Source organism: Epargyreus clarus, unplaced genomic scaffold (genome assembly GCF_041222505.1).
Source record: "Epargyreus clarus isolate Ecla_fem2 unplaced genomic scaffold, WU_Ecla_fem_2.2 ptg000018l, whole genome shotgun sequence".
Classification (NCBI taxonomy): domain Eukaryota; kingdom Metazoa; phylum Arthropoda; class Insecta; order Lepidoptera; family Hesperiidae; genus Epargyreus; species Epargyreus clarus.
Window position 1 is genome coordinate 1,530,798 of NW_027332226.1, and position 17,181 is coordinate 1,547,978.

General features: G+C 34.8%; 1 protein-coding gene across 1 annotated transcript; it reads left to right on the forward strand.

Annotated features, from left to right (window-relative positions):
- The first annotated feature begins 56 nt into the window (after nt 1-56).
- Nucleotides 57-8,569, forward strand: Swt1 (Swt1 RNA endoribonuclease). The gene is made up of 12 exons (XM_073083012.1): nt 57-282; nt 424-568; nt 896-1,686; nt 2,299-2,431; nt 3,157-3,315; nt 3,857-3,960; nt 4,718-4,897; nt 5,506-5,692; nt 6,191-6,401; nt 6,837-6,974; nt 7,437-7,568; nt 8,164-8,569. The coding sequence occupies exons 1-12, from the start codon at nt 154-156 to the stop codon at nt 8,252-8,254; spliced, it is 2,400 nt and encodes a 799-aa protein (XP_072939113.1). The 5' UTR covers nt 57-153; the 3' UTR covers nt 8,255-8,569.
- The last annotated feature ends 8,612 nt before the right edge of the window (nt 8,570-17,181 follow it).

Sequence of the window (17,181 nt, forward strand, 5' to 3'; positions counted from 1 at the left end):
CTCTTAAGTATCTGTGACGATAGTCAAATGCGGGCTTTGTTGGCAGCATTGTTTGTTTGTCAAATAATATAAACTACAGATAAAGTAGAAAACGTCAACGTCCGAATTTGTAATTGCAAATGGATTCGGTCCAATATTTTGGATAATACTATCATGAGTTCTGATAATAAAGAAATCGAGGAGTTGTCTGATGGCTGGGTATTATGTAGGTCCAAATCTAATCCGGGCAGACAATATTATTTTAATCGTAAAACCGGAAAATCGTCATGGACTGAACCCCAGGTAATTTCGTAATTTTCATTTAAATAGCGTACAACCTTGTATTATTTAAATTGTTATAGACTTAATAAGGACATAAGCCAATGCCAAACGTAAACTAATTGCTACAAAATATATTATATTTCTTTTTAATGTATTTTTTAGCCTGACGATAAACAGGATAAAAACTCCAGAAAAAAAGAAAAAGTGAATCAAGAGAGGAAGAAAAGAGAAGAACCGCGCAGTAAAACGGTCAAACGCAAGAGCGATGGGGCCGACGCAGAGACTTCGAAGAAAAAACATAAACATGGTAACTTAAAAACAATAATTTTATGTAATCCTCCCTTAAAGAGGATAGGTGTCTTTCTCTAGTATATTAGTATTTATCTATGGGTGTCTTATTTGAGTCTGATCAGATGTATTGGGACTCCTAACTTTACCTGATGGTTGGTGGTCACTGCTGCTCTTGGCCATCTGTGACTACATAGAACAGAGATACTGATAGTTCTGAAGATGTACATTCAAATGTAGTAAAATTCCATATACCTACTTGAGCCATTTGCAAACATTCACTTATTTTCAAGGTATTGTAAGACTAAAAATACTTTCCTGATTCCTGATAATTTTTGATTTATAGAAACACCAGAGAAATCAAGAGGTCCTCCCAGCAAAAGAGAAACCCTAAAACCCAAACCTAAGCCAGCTGAGACCAGGCCTCAACATAAAGACTTACCCACCAAACGCAAATCAATTGGTGAGCCCAATGTGAAATCTTCTCCTACAAAACTCAATGATTCACTAAAAACTACCCCAAAAAATCTAGCCAACAACAGACTCTCCCAGCTCAGAGCTCAGCTTAACACAGAAACAAGAAATGAAACCGACGAAGAATCATCACCAAAGAAAAACAAAATTAGTCCTAAACATCACGAGACACCAGTTAAGTCCAAAACTGAGCAAAGTCCAAATTTGGGCGAATCTTTCAACTCTACAACTAAATCTCCGAGTAGTGACAGTCTACAATCAATTCCTTCTCCATCACAGTTCTTTGCAGCAAACAAGATCATATGTTCTATGAAGGCGCAGCTACCTGAGGAGTTCTGTAATAAGGGGAAGCCTAAAGACACATTTGCTGATATTGAACAGGGTATTTGCAACCAGATGACAGAATATCCCGTTATAAAGCATCCCGCCACACCGCCACAGTTTTCGGAAGCTAGTAAATTAGTTTCCGCTATAAAATCAAAGTTATCTTATAAACTGTCTACACCAAAAGATGTGAAGACGTTTACAACAGCTAAGGATAGGATGGAGGCATTAAGAGCTTCTCTCAGTGGAGAAGTGGATGAAAGGGATCTGCAGGATGAGCCAACAATTAAGCAAAAAAGTCCACAGAAATGTGAAGCCATGGAAGTGGAGGAAATAAAGGTAAACTTTTTATGTGCTATTTCCACGTGAGAGTCTTGTAAGCTTGTTTTATGAGGGTTATTACTCTGCTATTGTACAATGGACATTTAATTGTATAACACTTAATATTAAGGGATGTTATTTTGTGTATATAGCGTAAGAGTAGTGTAAGAGTCAGGTGAATCAGTCAGGTATCTACAAAAAATCAGAAATCGTTTTTTTTTCACAAAACGGTTCACAATGTGGACTACATTGTTTTGTGCACCGTTTAATGAAATTGCAAAACGACGTAATGTTATATTCAATATTTCACAGGTTCCAAAAAAACTAAATACCATAAGAACCACTTTTGATTGAACCAGAATAATGTACCATTAAATTAGTTTTAATTATCATGTTATCAGTTACACCTATAAGAACTTTTTGCAATAAATACGTTTTTAATCATAGAATATTGTTTGTTCATAATATCATAATTATGAACCATTTCAACATAAAAGCTGCAATTGCGAAGAAAAAGCGTTGCGATTTTCACACTATTTTTGCTCTCCTGTAAAATTGACAAAATGTAGATATGTTTATTTGACTCTTACACTGCTATATGTGTGTTATATTTAAGTTTGTTCTTTCCAGGACCCACAATCAACAGACACTGGCCCAAGAGACATGGGCTCTGATGACCAACATGTTGTGTTGGTTGTTGACACTAATATATTTATTCATGAGTTGGATTTTATAAAGAATGTCCTTAATTCACATATTGAAGGTGAGTCTTTCTCATTTTCTATTTCTCATTGGTTCTTTCATAACTGTTTCGTTCCAATATCTGTACAGTAGTTCAAATTGAGTAGTGTTATGTTTATTTATTTTATTACACAGATGTATCTATTTACTTTCTTAGATTATTATCTTTTATCATAATCTCTATATATTAGGAACCCAATTAGGAATGTACTGAATGGATGTCCACCATGTCCTGTTAGATAAAAAATGTGATTGTTATATTAAAAAATATGGGCAGTGATAGCCTAGTGATTAAGAAACTTGGCCTCTTGATCAAGGGGTCTGAGGTTCATATCCCAGGCACGCACCTCTGATTTTTCGAAATTATGTGCGTCTTTGAAATTAATTATCACTTGCTAAAACGGTGAAGAAAAGCATCGTGAGTAACTGCTGAGAGATATATATAAAAAAAAATCTCAAAGGTATGTGAAGTCTACCAATTCACAGTTGGCCAGCACGGTGGACTATGGTCTAATCCTTCTCATTCCAAGAAGAGACCCGTGCCCAGCAGTGGGACAATAATGTGTTGATGATGATGATGATGATGATTAAAAAATATATGCTCAGAGATAACTGGGCAATAGGATTTTATGTGTCTTCATTGCTACGGTCACACAAAAATGACTAGATATCCACAATCGGAGATGAGTGGTCACTCAATTATACCTATCACCTGAATAGTTTACATGAAAGCATGTTTTTTTTAAGGTTACAGTGAACAGCCGATGCTGCTAGTTCCGTGGCGTGTCATCAACGAGTTGGACCGGTTAAAAGATAATAACAATGGCAATGGGGCACTGTGCAAGCGAGCCAGAGCTGCTATGGACTACTTGTATAAGTCTCTGCCGGAAAACAATAGGATCAAAGGTAATTTTACGAAGTGACTTTGCAGCATTATGTGAAATTACTTATTATAAAATATGTGATTTGTTGACTAATAAAATTGTGTGGTCTGAAGGATCTCGAATTCTCCAGTTCCACATGTTCCATAGGCGTAAGTTGTCATTCTGTATTAAAAGATCTCTCTCTTATGGAAAGAACTAAGAAGTGTTATGGAAAGATTTGTACAGATTCATTTCATACAGAAAAGTGCGTTATGGAGTTTCTTTCAATGCTTCCACTCTATACCGAATTACCTCACAATTTTTTTACAGAATTTATGTTTAATAAAATATTTTCATTTTTGATTATGATGTAGCTATCAAATATTGCAGTATTATGTAATTATTGGTATAGTCCGCGTATAACTGCTAGTCCGCTTTGAATATAGAAATCAATCGCGTCGCCATAGCAAATTGTATGACTACATCTGCTCGTAACAAATTCAGAGCGGACTAGCACTTTGGTGCGAAATATACCTTATATTGTTTGTGATAATCAATTAATTGTGTTTTGTTTAAATTCTCAGGGCAATCTCTCCGTGATGCCAATTCTCACATCTATCCGTGCGAGCTGCCTGACGATGAGATTCTCAACTGCGCACTCCAGCAAGCAGAGAGGGGCAAAAATGTTGTAAGTACTATTTACATGTATTTTTTTCTGTTAATCAAAAAATAATAATTTATCCTTTATTGACCTTTTTAGTTTGTGTTTTTCTTTAAAAAAAAATATGTAGAATATGATTGCTTGAAATGGAAGGAATTAATAATTTTCTTTGTAAAAAGTACTATGTCATTTTCTTTTTTTTTTTGCTGTTATTGAATCCCCTATTTCTAGCGTAAAGCTATTCTGTGTCGTTTGCCACTTCTGTATTATAAGGTGTATTATTACATAAAGTGACCATACGTCCCGTTTTGAACATGATAGTCCCTTTTTTGATGCTTCGTCGCGTTGTCCCCGAAATGAATCTCGGAACGCAAAATTGGTCCATTTTCCCAAATGACAAAAATGACAATATTTAGTTACAAATATTAAAATGTTATCATAGGGTGGATAAGAAAATTTCCGCCGTCTTGAATTTCTCGAAAATAATTTTCAATCTAGGAATCATTTATGGAACAGTAAATAGTATAATTGTGAAAAAAGCATGGGGCGCTTCATTTATCAGTTTTCGAAAAGCGTCCCACACTTTTTCCACAATTACTATTTACTGTTCCATAAATGATTCCTAGATTGAAAATTATTTTCTACTTTATAGTTGTATTTGTTATAAAAGCGTGTTTTTTAAACTATATTTTTTCAAGTCAAATGTAATTGACATAAAAAAATGATGTCCCTTTTGACTGAAATAATAAATGGTAACTTTAATATTACATCACCCCATCCTCAGGTGCTGCTCTCCAACGACCGGAACCTGTGCAGCAAGGCGACAGTGAACGGCATCAGGCGGCTCGGCATCGCGGAGCTGAGAGCCTTGCTCCAACAGCCGGTCAAGCGTGATCCGGCCCTGTTTGATACGTTCCGGCACTGTGATAGGACTGTGTATCAGCTGCTCGCTAATATACTAGAGGTTTGTGATTGGATAATATAGAATAGTGTGAAATCTGATAAACTTAGTGTAGATTAGTATTACGAAAAAAATAATAAATGAAGTCTTATTAATTTAAGTAAAAATTGAATACAAATATGTTTAATCAGTGTTTGTGCAGAATTCTGTTTGAATTAAGAAAAATGCAAAATAATCAATATTGAAAGACCTAAATAGAGAGGGGGTTGTGCAAGAGAGAGAGAGAGAGGGGAGATGAAGAGATAAGTAAGAATTGCAATAGGATGGCTATATTGGAAATAGTAATAGTAATATTGGAGTGACAAAATATATTTTGATTTTTTTAGTACATAATTATAGGACATTTTATTTGTTTTGATAAAATAAATTATAGTAATTTGGATTTTACAATAATTATCTATGGTAACAGACAATTATTGAGCGCAAAAAAAAAAACAAATTAAATTTAATCTATATATTTTGTACCTCTATATACGTACACACTTATAAATTGAAAGATACATTTTTTGTATACTTCTATCCGATCAGAACATTCCGACAATTCAATCAAATCTCAAGAATTATTTTACATTTCAATAAATACATTACAATATAAAACCTGTTGTCTATAGAACGAGATGCGAGCAAAGTACAACAACCTATGGCAGCGGGTGGTGTTCAAGGCGCCTCCCTGGCGACTTCGCGATGTACTGCAGTGTCTGCTGAAGCATTGGGTGGCGGTCTTCAACGAGGTGTTTCCGCGGATAGAACATCTTATCACAGAGCTCAAGGATGTGTATGTTGCCATTGAGGCGAAAGGTGAGATATTTAGATTAACTTTTAATTGTTGAGTCTGAACGCATTACGTGTCGAATACTTGCATGCTTACGTATACATACATATGAGCTTGCAAGTGTATTCGTACAAAATAGGGTATTATTTTGTGTGGTTAATTTCAAATGATAGACAATGATGATAATTTCAATGACAATAGTGCCTTATTGTATTTTTCTAGTTTAAATCTGAAATACTGTTTACTATTGTTGTGAGTGTATCATGATTTATCGAGAATAAACTCTTCTTTCTTTCTTTCTATTGCTATTAAAAAGTAGAAAGAATGATACCTTACAGTCCCATTTGAACCACAACTATTTTACCATCTTTACATTTTGATCTTATGACTGTGGTTATTCGTTCGTATGTACGCGGACGAGTGGTTTCTGTGTCTGTAAAAAAATACATGAATCTTGAATGATCGCTTGAAATGGAGGGAATTTTGACTTCTAAACCAATCTAATTAATCAATCAAAATTACAGACCCGGAGATGTTAACCCAATCCGAGGTGAGCAACTTCAAGGACCTCTGCCTGGATGTAGCCAGCCGTTGCCAGATCATTCCAGAATACATGGAGCTGGCTAAGCTTACTGTAGAGCGCCTGAGACGAGGTGCGAGCGAGACGGACGATAGAGCGGGACAGACTGTTGTCGACGCGTTCGAGAACACGTGGACGCTGATGTCTAGTTACTGGTTTGTTTTTTGAGTTTATATTTCGTTTGGGCGTTGTGGGTCTTTTTTTTTTACAAAACCGATAGATGAGCAAAGAAAGCGCGCTAGCACTTCGTTCTTTTTATATTTATGAAGTCTGCGCTCATATTTGACGCACTATTTACGTCGTGATCCAGCGAACAATACTGAACTCCGACTGCAGAACTATATACCGAACGAACATGTATTTAGATTATTTTTACTTTGTAGTGATATAGAAGTCGTTTGTATTTTTTTTTTGTAATAGATTTACTTCTTGTGCGTCTACGTGCTACATGCACTTTACAATGCAAATACTCTGTACTCATTTCACCATTTTCCGCTAATCCTTATAATTTCAGACTTAGCTTAACATGCACTCTTGAAAAATTCTTCCATAACAGTATAATTTATGTACCCTTGCTTATATGGTTTCAGTGCAAAACTATCAACCGCCCTGGGCATACCTCATAGCATAGAAGATAAGTTACCAGCAACGGAAACATTGGCTAACCTCGCCAACCAGTTTACAGCTATCAACGGGAACGTGGCCAACTTTATACTCGCGATCAAAGGGTGAGTTTATATAAAAGACTACAAAAATGCTCGTGATAATTACTTTTAAAGTATTACCATCATATTGTCACTGGAAAGGTTTAAAGTGTAACATGCGTAGTAGACCCTTTATATTTTTCATTTTTAATATATAATATTTCATATTAGGTTTCTTTGCTTGTTACATTAAATAAATAGCTTCATATTTACAGACATTTACGTTACATAAATGACATCCCTTATATGAAATGAATGCCATTACATTACAATTTATTTGGTCACATAGATGAAATTATATTAAATTCCATTCGTCATTATCATCATCAACCCATTACTGTCCCACTTCTGAGCACGGGTCTCCTCTCAGAATGAGAAGGATTAGGCCATAGTCCAATGCGCTGGCCAAGGGCGTATTGGTAGACTTCCATACCTTTGTGATTTTTTTGTATAATTCATTATTTTGCTAAATATGCATGTTTGTAGTGTGCTGGACATGGAAGATACATCCTCGATGGACGAGAAGACGGTGCGACTGGAGACTGCTTTCCGGGACGCGCTTCGCCGTGACCCCGCGCTCTCGAGGGAACATCTCCGCGGCTTCTGTGTTACTAACAGGTGGGTGGATGTGGTTTTTCTTTATAATTCAGGAGTAGCAGACAAGCATGCAGTCCACCTGATGGTAAATGGCTACTGCTGCCCATGGACATTTGTAATCAACCCCAGATAGGATTAGATATACCTACCTGAGGTCGACCACACATGCGCCGCTACTTCTGAGGACTAAGCTGGAATGGCTCGGAAAAGTATGTCTCCCTTACCACACCCTTCAAATCAGAACAAAGCAGCGCTTAACAATGCCATTATGAGGCAGAAATAGGTGTGACGGTGGTGCCGCCGGAGTTGAACCACAAAGGGTTTTACCACCTTCAAGAGATCCCAGAGTTCTCCAACAAGCGCTGAGGACGGCCACCGGGGGGTTTCGTGCAGTAAATATCACCAAGTGTGTTAAGTCTACCAATTTATACTTAGCCAGCATAGTGGACTAAAGTCTAAACCTTAGCAGTGACACAGTGATGGGTTCGCGGCTACAAGTATATTATAGTATATTTCAGTTTCAGTGCAGATGAAAACGAATGGAATGATGACTATACACTTGAAAAAAGAAACCACGAAGTGTTCCAGCTTCTAAAATTAATTTTGGTTGTTTCAGGAATATGTTGCAGGAAGCAGTGAACAAGTTCTCTCAGCTCGCCCAACACCTGGACATCTGTAAACAGGCGCTGCCGCGATCCGCAGATTGAAGAGTACGGTATTGTACGGTACAGTCATAAGTGTACGTTGCGGTACGGTCGTGGTCACAAGTGTACGGAATTGTACGGTTATTAGGTGGTTATAAGTGTATTGGTTATGGTAGGGTCCGCATAAAATTGCTAGTCCGCTCTGAATATAGAAATGAATCGCATCGTCATAGCAAATTGTATGACTACACCTGCTCGCAACAACTTCAGAGCGGACTAGCAGTTTGGCGCAGACTATACATTGGTTGAATATGATAGAACCTACTGTGGTCCGACTCCGGAGGTACTTATTATAAAAAGGTATGGTATTGGTTCAAAGTCAAAAATATTTTATTCAAAGTAGATTCTTTACAGATCCCTTTTTGAACGTCATATATAGGTTGTGACTATAAGGAAGTGTGTGCAGTTGTATGGTTATGGCGATAGGTGTGTTTGAAATGGTTGTGATCTCAAGTGTGTCTCGAGAAATGTATGGTATGGTAATATTTGTGTGTAAAACAGTAAAATTGTAGTCATAACTGTCTATGATATTGTAAGATCACGGTACAAGTGTGTACTCCTAGAATACGTTGTGTCCCACTGTTGGGAGTGTGAAAGGTTTTAAGGTGGTAGAATCCTTTGTGGTTCGACTCCGGCGGCACCACCGCCACACCTATTTCTACCTAATAACAGCAGTGTTAAGCGCTGCTGTGTTCCGGTTTAAAGGGTGTGGTAAGGTAGACAGACTTTTCCGAGGCGTTCCAGCTTAGTCCTCAGGGGTAGCGGCGCATCTGTGGCCGACCTCAGGTAGGAATATCTAATCCTATCTGGGGTTGATTACAGATGTCCATGGGCGGCAGTAGCCACTTACCATCAGGTGGACTGCATGCTCGTCTGCTACTCTTAAAGTATAAAAAAAAAAGGTACGGGCCACAGAAATTATGATCGTAGTTATAGATGATGATATTGGTTAGTGGTCGAGTGGTCTGTTTTTTTTTTAACATAGGAGTAGCAGACGAGCATGCAGTCCACCTGATGGTAAGTGGCTACTGCCGCCCATGGACATCTGTTATCAACCCTAGAAAGGATTATTTCCTTACCTGAGGTCGACCACACATGCGCCGCTATCCCTAAGGGCTAAGCTGGAACGCCTCGGAAAACTATATCTCCCTTACCACACCCTTCAAACTAGAACACAGCAGCGCTTAACACTGCTGTTATAACAGAAATAGGTGTGGCGTTAGTGCCGCCGGAGTCGAACCAGAAAGGGTTCTATCACCTTCGACTGTGAAACAATGAAATTATATTTCATTATTTCTAAACATTATCTTAAATATTAATTACAGATTTCGAAAAAATAACACCCCATTTACAAAGTGCTTGCTTCAAGACCCACGGATTTTCAAACACTCTTTCATCCCTTATTTAACCGAATCGTAGTAATTATCTTAGTTGCTTTTGTTGTAAAAGGAACTTTCTGTAATTTCAAGAGATAGCTTTAGTAGTTTGATTCTGAACTCAGCAGACCGGACAGGTCTTTTAATTATAATGTTTAGATAGATTAAAGATAATGTAGCGATGCTTGAAAATTATTTAAACTTACATATTATAATTTTTGGATAATAATATAATTATTAATAATATAATATTTTCAAAATTTATAATTAAAAATTTAGATATTTATCATCATAAAGTATGAGCCATCTTTGTTAATAAAAATAATCTACTACTTTTAGTAATTAAAGTATAAATTTATTAATTATTTAAGTGATCACTAACTATGTAATTAAGAAACTTGGAGATTACATTATATTATAAATGTTATAAAAATAACAATTAAAAGTAATTGCTAGATATTATCTTTTAGTGCTTATATGAACTCATTATTTACCGATTACGTGCATGTTTTATGTATAAAATGAAATATCTATCTCATCATCATTAATTTCTTTTTTTGTCTGCACTTATTGTGGTTATTATTATAATTATGACTTGACTTTAAAAAAGTTCCTAGGTTATATATAGGATGAATTTTCCCTAGCCGGGAATCGAACGCGTTCATTTTGAAAAAAACATTCTGTATTATTCCGCCATCGGATAGTACCCACTAACAGCTTCTGAAGAAAAGTTTCACTAATTGCTATTCTTGAATACTTGCCTCTAGCGGCTACACCGGAGAATTTCCTACAAGCACGTCCTCATGAAAATTTTCCACTACCGGCTACTCATGCAAAATTTTCCACTAGCGGTTACTCATAAAAAATTGCCGCTAGCGTCTACTCATGAAAATTTTCCACTAGCGGCTACTCATGAAATTTTTCCAATAGCTGTTACTCATTAACATATTCCGGATAATTTTTCTCCAGCGTCTACTCAAGAAGTTTTCCCTTAGCGGCTGCTCATGAAAATTTCCCGCTAGCGTCTACTCAAGAAATTTTCCCTTAGCGGCTACTCATGAAAATTTCCCGCTAGCGGCTACTCATTAAAATTTCCCTGTAGCGTCTCATGAAAATTACTACTAATTGCTGTTGTTGAAAATTTACTACTCTCGGCTTCCCTGGAAATTTGTTCACCAGTCAATTTCCAGTAAATTCCAGTAATTGCTATTCTTGAAAATTTTCTTGAATTTGAATTTATTCATTTGCGTCTGTTCCTGATATATTCATTTACCCGCTGCTCCAAAAAATGTTGGGAACGATATTCATGATTTTTTTTAGGTAACACATATTTATGTGTCGCCAATTTTTGCCTTATAGCACTAATATTGTGCTTCTATCTAGTCTGACGAGTAACCTACAGCGTATGTAGCGTTCTCATATAGTTTTAAGGAGCTTAAGCTCATCGACTTTGGGTTTCGGTTCGAATTTCGTTATAAATTTACCGCAAAGGTCTTAACATTAAGTGGAGGTCATGCTCACATCTATTCAAAAATATGAAAATAATTTGTTTGCCAATTAATTGCATTTGCAAATTAAAATCTAAATCTTAACAATCTAATGTATCTTAATAACTTGTTTACACACATACAATTTAATGATGTAACACTTGTGACCATGACTGTACTCAACATCTAGTCGGCAATGTGTGCAAAATTGTACATGTATATAAAATATATTTATAGATATACTATAATAATACTCAAACTTAATTTAAATTGAATTATAAATTACATAAGACTTTTCATTGTTTGTACATATTTATGTTATCTTTGTATTTTTTAAAGCCTAGTCGCTTAGTATTTTTTTTTGCATTATTGAGTCACTTTACATATATTATTGGCAATTATTCATATAAGGTTTGGAATTCACGAAGCGTTTTTCCTCCGCTTCCGCGCGCGGATGCGGCACCGTAACACTTAGAAACTATTATGAAAATGTAAAAGTATGTAGGTAAGTTGTAGTTGCAGTGTTGATGGCAAGATTTATTTCCGTCGTCATGTTGTCCTGCGTCGCAACTGTCTGCGGTTTCCGTTGCAACGGTGAGCAACATATATCGATCTTTTTTCGTTCTACGGCTGCTACGTAATCGCGGCGGATACTTAATCGCGTGAAATTGCGGTCTTGTGAGTTTTGTAATGTTAGAAAAAAACTGTTTTCCAGCAAACAAATTTTTGAGTATTTTTCGGTGTTTGTAATAGATTTAAGCAGATAAGTTGTAAATAAACAATTTCCTCGTTTTTAAATTAAGTTTGAGTATACCGTATTTGATGTACAATCGCTTGCAAAAGTATATTGTGGTTAATATAATATATTTATTTGTAATTTGTAACGGATGTCCAATCTTCTTCACGTATGTTTTCTGTGAGAAAATATGGTTCTATGTTTATTTATAGATGTATTGAAAACTTCCTCATAATTTGTATATCTCGAATATTGTTGTGAAAGTTGTGAATTAATGGATTACCCATTTGTTTTTTTTCTTTGCTTTTACAGATTTTATAGCTCGTATGGATTTATGTTACGGATATAAACGATGTGCTATGTTTTGTCTATTTAGTTGTAATTTTGTTTTCTAATTCCATATCGTAATCAGTCCTGGTATTAGGGCAGAAGCGCTTCGGGCTTTAACCCCCCCCTAACTTTGTACTTAAGTCATCTGTGATCGTTAAACGTGGATCTAAATTTTAGAAATAGAAATACTCTTGTCGCTGATTTTCCCATCATCTGCAAATCAAAGTCTATCTTAACTAGGCCCAGCCCTTGATTCGCTTCTTGCCTCAAACGAAAATGTTGGATCCGCCAGTCTGATTGCAATCAAAATTTTTGATTTCAAAGCATGATATTTTGTTAATTTTTTATGTAATTTTATATGTATTGTAATAGACTGATACAGTATTCATTCATTTCTATTTAAATGTAATGATGATATTGCACAAAAAATACTTTTATAACTTTTGCAGGCGACTGTACTTTGTAGATGAAAATGATATGTAATGTCGCATCCTCACCCTTGGGATTCTACAAATGTTTGGCTGGATTTGTTTTGGTACAATTTGGTACAAAAACAAAGTCTTTGACTTGGGACTCCACAAATTCAAATATATAACGTATATACGTTATATACGTTTAAATTTGCGAAAATTTGCGAAGGTTCGTTAAGATTTATTAAACGTGTGGATGCGGCATAAAATTAAGTAGGTATAATTTTCTTCAATAAAGAACATAGTCCGTAATTGCTCTTGTATATGTTTCTCCGTCACACATTATAGAGAAGAAGCGAGAGAGGAATAGAGATGCGGGACTAAATTCTTTATTGAAACAAGTTATACGTATCGAACTGTTACAATATTTAATATTTCGCTTGTGAATAATAAATTTCTTTGTTATGAAGCTCCTTTCATACATCTTTCTCATAATGGTATGGGTTTATTTCCCGAAACGATATATTTCATACACATTAGACTTGGACCAAGTGATGATAGGGGTTGCAAATGTCATCGATGTATATTTTGGGGTTATCAATATCTTAGGAAGCTTTTTCTATCATGCATGTTCGAGTCGCACGCGTTACCCACACCCACATGAGAACTCACTGTATAGTCCGATTCATAATTAGGTGTCCAAAACGTAAAAAAAGGTGTTGACCTATCAAGAAAATATGTGTCAAATGGCGGTTTCTTATTTTTGACAATATTAAATTAATACATCAATAATAAAACAATAATCTAAATAAATTAAAATCAATTCACATTTTCCAATATTTATATTAACTCAATTTCATTTCATACAGTAATAATAATAAAAAACAAGATTTATGAGAGAAAATTAAATTGTGATAATGGTCACACAATCGGCATCCAAAACATTTTTTGTGCCGCCATTTTTAAGTTTGGTAATTGATATTATTCATTTTGTGATCGTGATCGAACTCGAATTTTTTCTAGTTTTCTTAGCGCGTTTTTTTTAATTGTGTGCAGTTATTACATTTTTGTTTTATGTTGAATTTTGTAAATTTTTCGTTTCTTGTTAATTTGTTAAGGTTTGCAATACCTGTAATCGAATTTTGACAATGACATTTCTTTGTTTACATTTTGGACACCTAATTATGAATCAGACTATAGTTTCTTCGCGTCCCCCGTTTGTGTGTGTATGACACGTTACAATGCAAATGCACGTTACAATTCGTTATCTTTGAATGAAGAAAAATGTGAGAATGTATTTAAATAAGTAAAGTAATTAATTCGATGTGAAAATTATATTACAATTTTTGTCACCACAATGCTGGTTTTGCTAAATTTTATTATAGAAGGCGTTAAAAAATACTCCAATTAAAATTGATTATTTTATTATAAAATTATTGCTTGTATTTTGTAATATGCACTGTAGCGAATATTGAATATATTATAAACGAATGCATATGCATTTTTATAATCTTTATTATGTATTTTTGAAATCCGTAATATGAAAGGAGCTTCATGTTTGAAGACTGATTAATCGATTAAAGTTAAGGATGTAGTTAGTAAGGAAATATCAAAATAAATTAGACTACTAAATAATAGATACTGAGGTAAAGTAGAAGTCAGAATGTCTCGTATACTAACTTAGTCCTCAAAAGATTTGTGTTATCTATAATCATTATTATACTTGGGAAATATTTATTATTTATTTTTTAAAGCTTAAATAACTTCAAAGCTTAAAAACTTTTTAATAGCTTAAAAGTTAATCATCCGTATAGTCCACCGCTCTGGCCAAGTGCGTATTGGTAGATTTCACATACATTTGAGAACTTTATTTTTATTATTACTCAATATTTTTCTGAGAAATAATAAAAAAAAATATTTGCAAAGGTAAGGCAGGTTTCCTCACGATGTTTTCCTTCACCGTTTAAGTGATAATTAATTTCTAAGAACTAATACTGTTTTAATTAAGATTGTTCGTTTACTGTATAACGTATACTTATTTATATTTTATTAATACACTTTAAAAGTTTATTATATAAAACTGAAGATTTTTATTATGTGCATATTTCGCTGTGTGCATGACCATGTAATATATGATCTCCAATTTATTTACTACATAAGACAAGTAAAGAAACATATATGTAGTTTTTTTTTGTAAATACCTATTAATATATACACAGTATACATATACAATTATACACACATCTTTAATGTAGCATACAAACGCACACAGCGCTGAAATTGAATGAAATTGACGACTTATTTAGTCCTGTAGTGATGTTATTCGAATGATAAATAGTTTCATGTTTACTTCTCATGTATATGTGTATTGTTTAGTTTTGTTTTAAGTGAATATTGTATATTGGAGATATTGTATATAGGTCATGTAAACAAATGGAGTTCGGGACTTGCATGAATTTTATGAAAAATTGAACAATTTTTTTTTATAATACAGGAGTAGCAGACGAGCATACAGTCCACCTGATGGTAAGTGGCTACTGCCGCCCATGAACATCTGTAATAAACCCCAGATAGGATTAGATATTCCTATCTGAGGTCGGTCACAGACGCGCCGCTACCCCTGAGGACTAAGCTGGAACGCCTCGGAAAAGTCTGTCTCCCTTACCACACCCTTCAAACCGAAACACAGCAGCGCTTAACACTGCTGTTATTAGGTAGAAATAGGTGTGGCGGTGGTGCCGTTGGAGTCGAACCACAAAGGGTTCTACCACCTTCAAGTATATGCAAAAATAAGGGGTTGCTTTGAAAGCCAAACGGTTTTTAGGTAATAGTTTCATATGCATTCATATGAATTAAGTATCTTTTTTCCTTTTGTGGGGATTTTTGCATAATCTAATTTTACTAAACAGCGTTATTGATAGTTGATCCGTTGCAGGTTGGAAATTGTAACATTTTTGAGTTTTATATTGCTTTTATTTCGGACATTTTTGAGTGAAGCCCTAAATCCATTCGTTTTTGTCCAATAGTTACGAGTATATTAGTATATTTTTGCATTTCAAAGTCCTTTTCTGATAAATTAACAAAAACTTATATTTATTTGGCGTGATTATTTTTTTGAATTCAAATTAAATTTATCCAACTTTACAAGAACGTCGGCACATGTAACCTCCTACGCAAAAAAGAAACTAGAATCTCTTTTTCCAAACTCGTTAATCATTATTATGTATTCGTCACAGTGCGGCAGTTGCTCCGTTCAACGTATAAGTGTCAAATTAGCTGATTGGTCCAAACCATAGAAAAAACGCGGGGGAACTCCCCGCGTATAAGTCTCTAGCTACGCTTAGGACCTTGTACGTTTAAATTCATGTTACATATGCCGTTATACTGTGATAAAAAATCGTGTTTCTATGCAGATATCGTTTTATTTTAATAGCTCATATGATTAATTATATCGATAAGATGCGTTTACCATAAAAAAGTCAAAATGGCCAAATTGTTAGTTTGGCCCATATACATAGGACCCATCGATATTAGACATGATCAAATTTTGATATTTGGTTGTCAAAAAATTAATAAATTGGTTATATAACGTGCGGTAGTAGCTCATGCATTTATGTGCATGCAATCGACGGTTTACAGTTTTTCGATTAAAATGAACACAGTACCGTTCGTCGCTCTAACGACAAATTAGTTGCCAGAGCAGCAGTAGCCTAAGCAACTCTTTAGTAGCTTAAGCATCAAAAATAGCCTTACGCTTATCGCCCAAGCGATAGTATCCAGTGGACGGTCAGCCTTAATATACGAAGGCGCATAATATTAATAAATAGGTATCTAACTTATGGGCAGTAGTTAAGATAAAAACGAAAATTATTGATGGACAGATATATGTGCTGGCTGAGCATTCATATTGTAATATTCACAAAGATAAAATGTAATATTTCATAATATAAGCATTTTTTTTGTAATATTATTTTATTCAGTTTTTATCGATGTGGCAGTAAAAATAAAGTATCATTTAACACATTTAAGTAGATATATAAAAATGTAATATAGTATGTCTACGGGTAGTTCATTCAAAAATAATTCTACGAGGACCATTGGTTTAGAAATATGGGTCTAGATGATCTTCATCTATTATTTTTTGTACCGTATCGTGGTATAGTCTCAAAAATTAAATAATAATAGCAAACGAGCAAGCAGTCTCTCTGTACCCTTACCATGAGTTTTTACGTTTTGTCAAATATTACTGTTTTGGTATTTGTTTACGTATTTGCCCATACTATTTCCAATCACCGCCCCTAGCGGATTGTATCAGAGCTATAGTGTCAGTAATGTAACATTAAATTTCTAAATTGACAAAATGGCGCCTTACGTTTCGTCTCTCTTTTTTGCGAACAAGTGAGGCAGACAAAAAGACTTGAGCACTTACTTATTGTTACGTTTACTCGGTCTACTAAGCAAACGGAACAGAATAATGGATTGAGTAAACGTAACGTAAAATTGTGGGATGTTTTGAAAACTCATGGTAAGGTCAGTTAGTGGTCACTGCCGCCCATGGACATCTGCAATCAGTTTCATATAAACCCTGAAG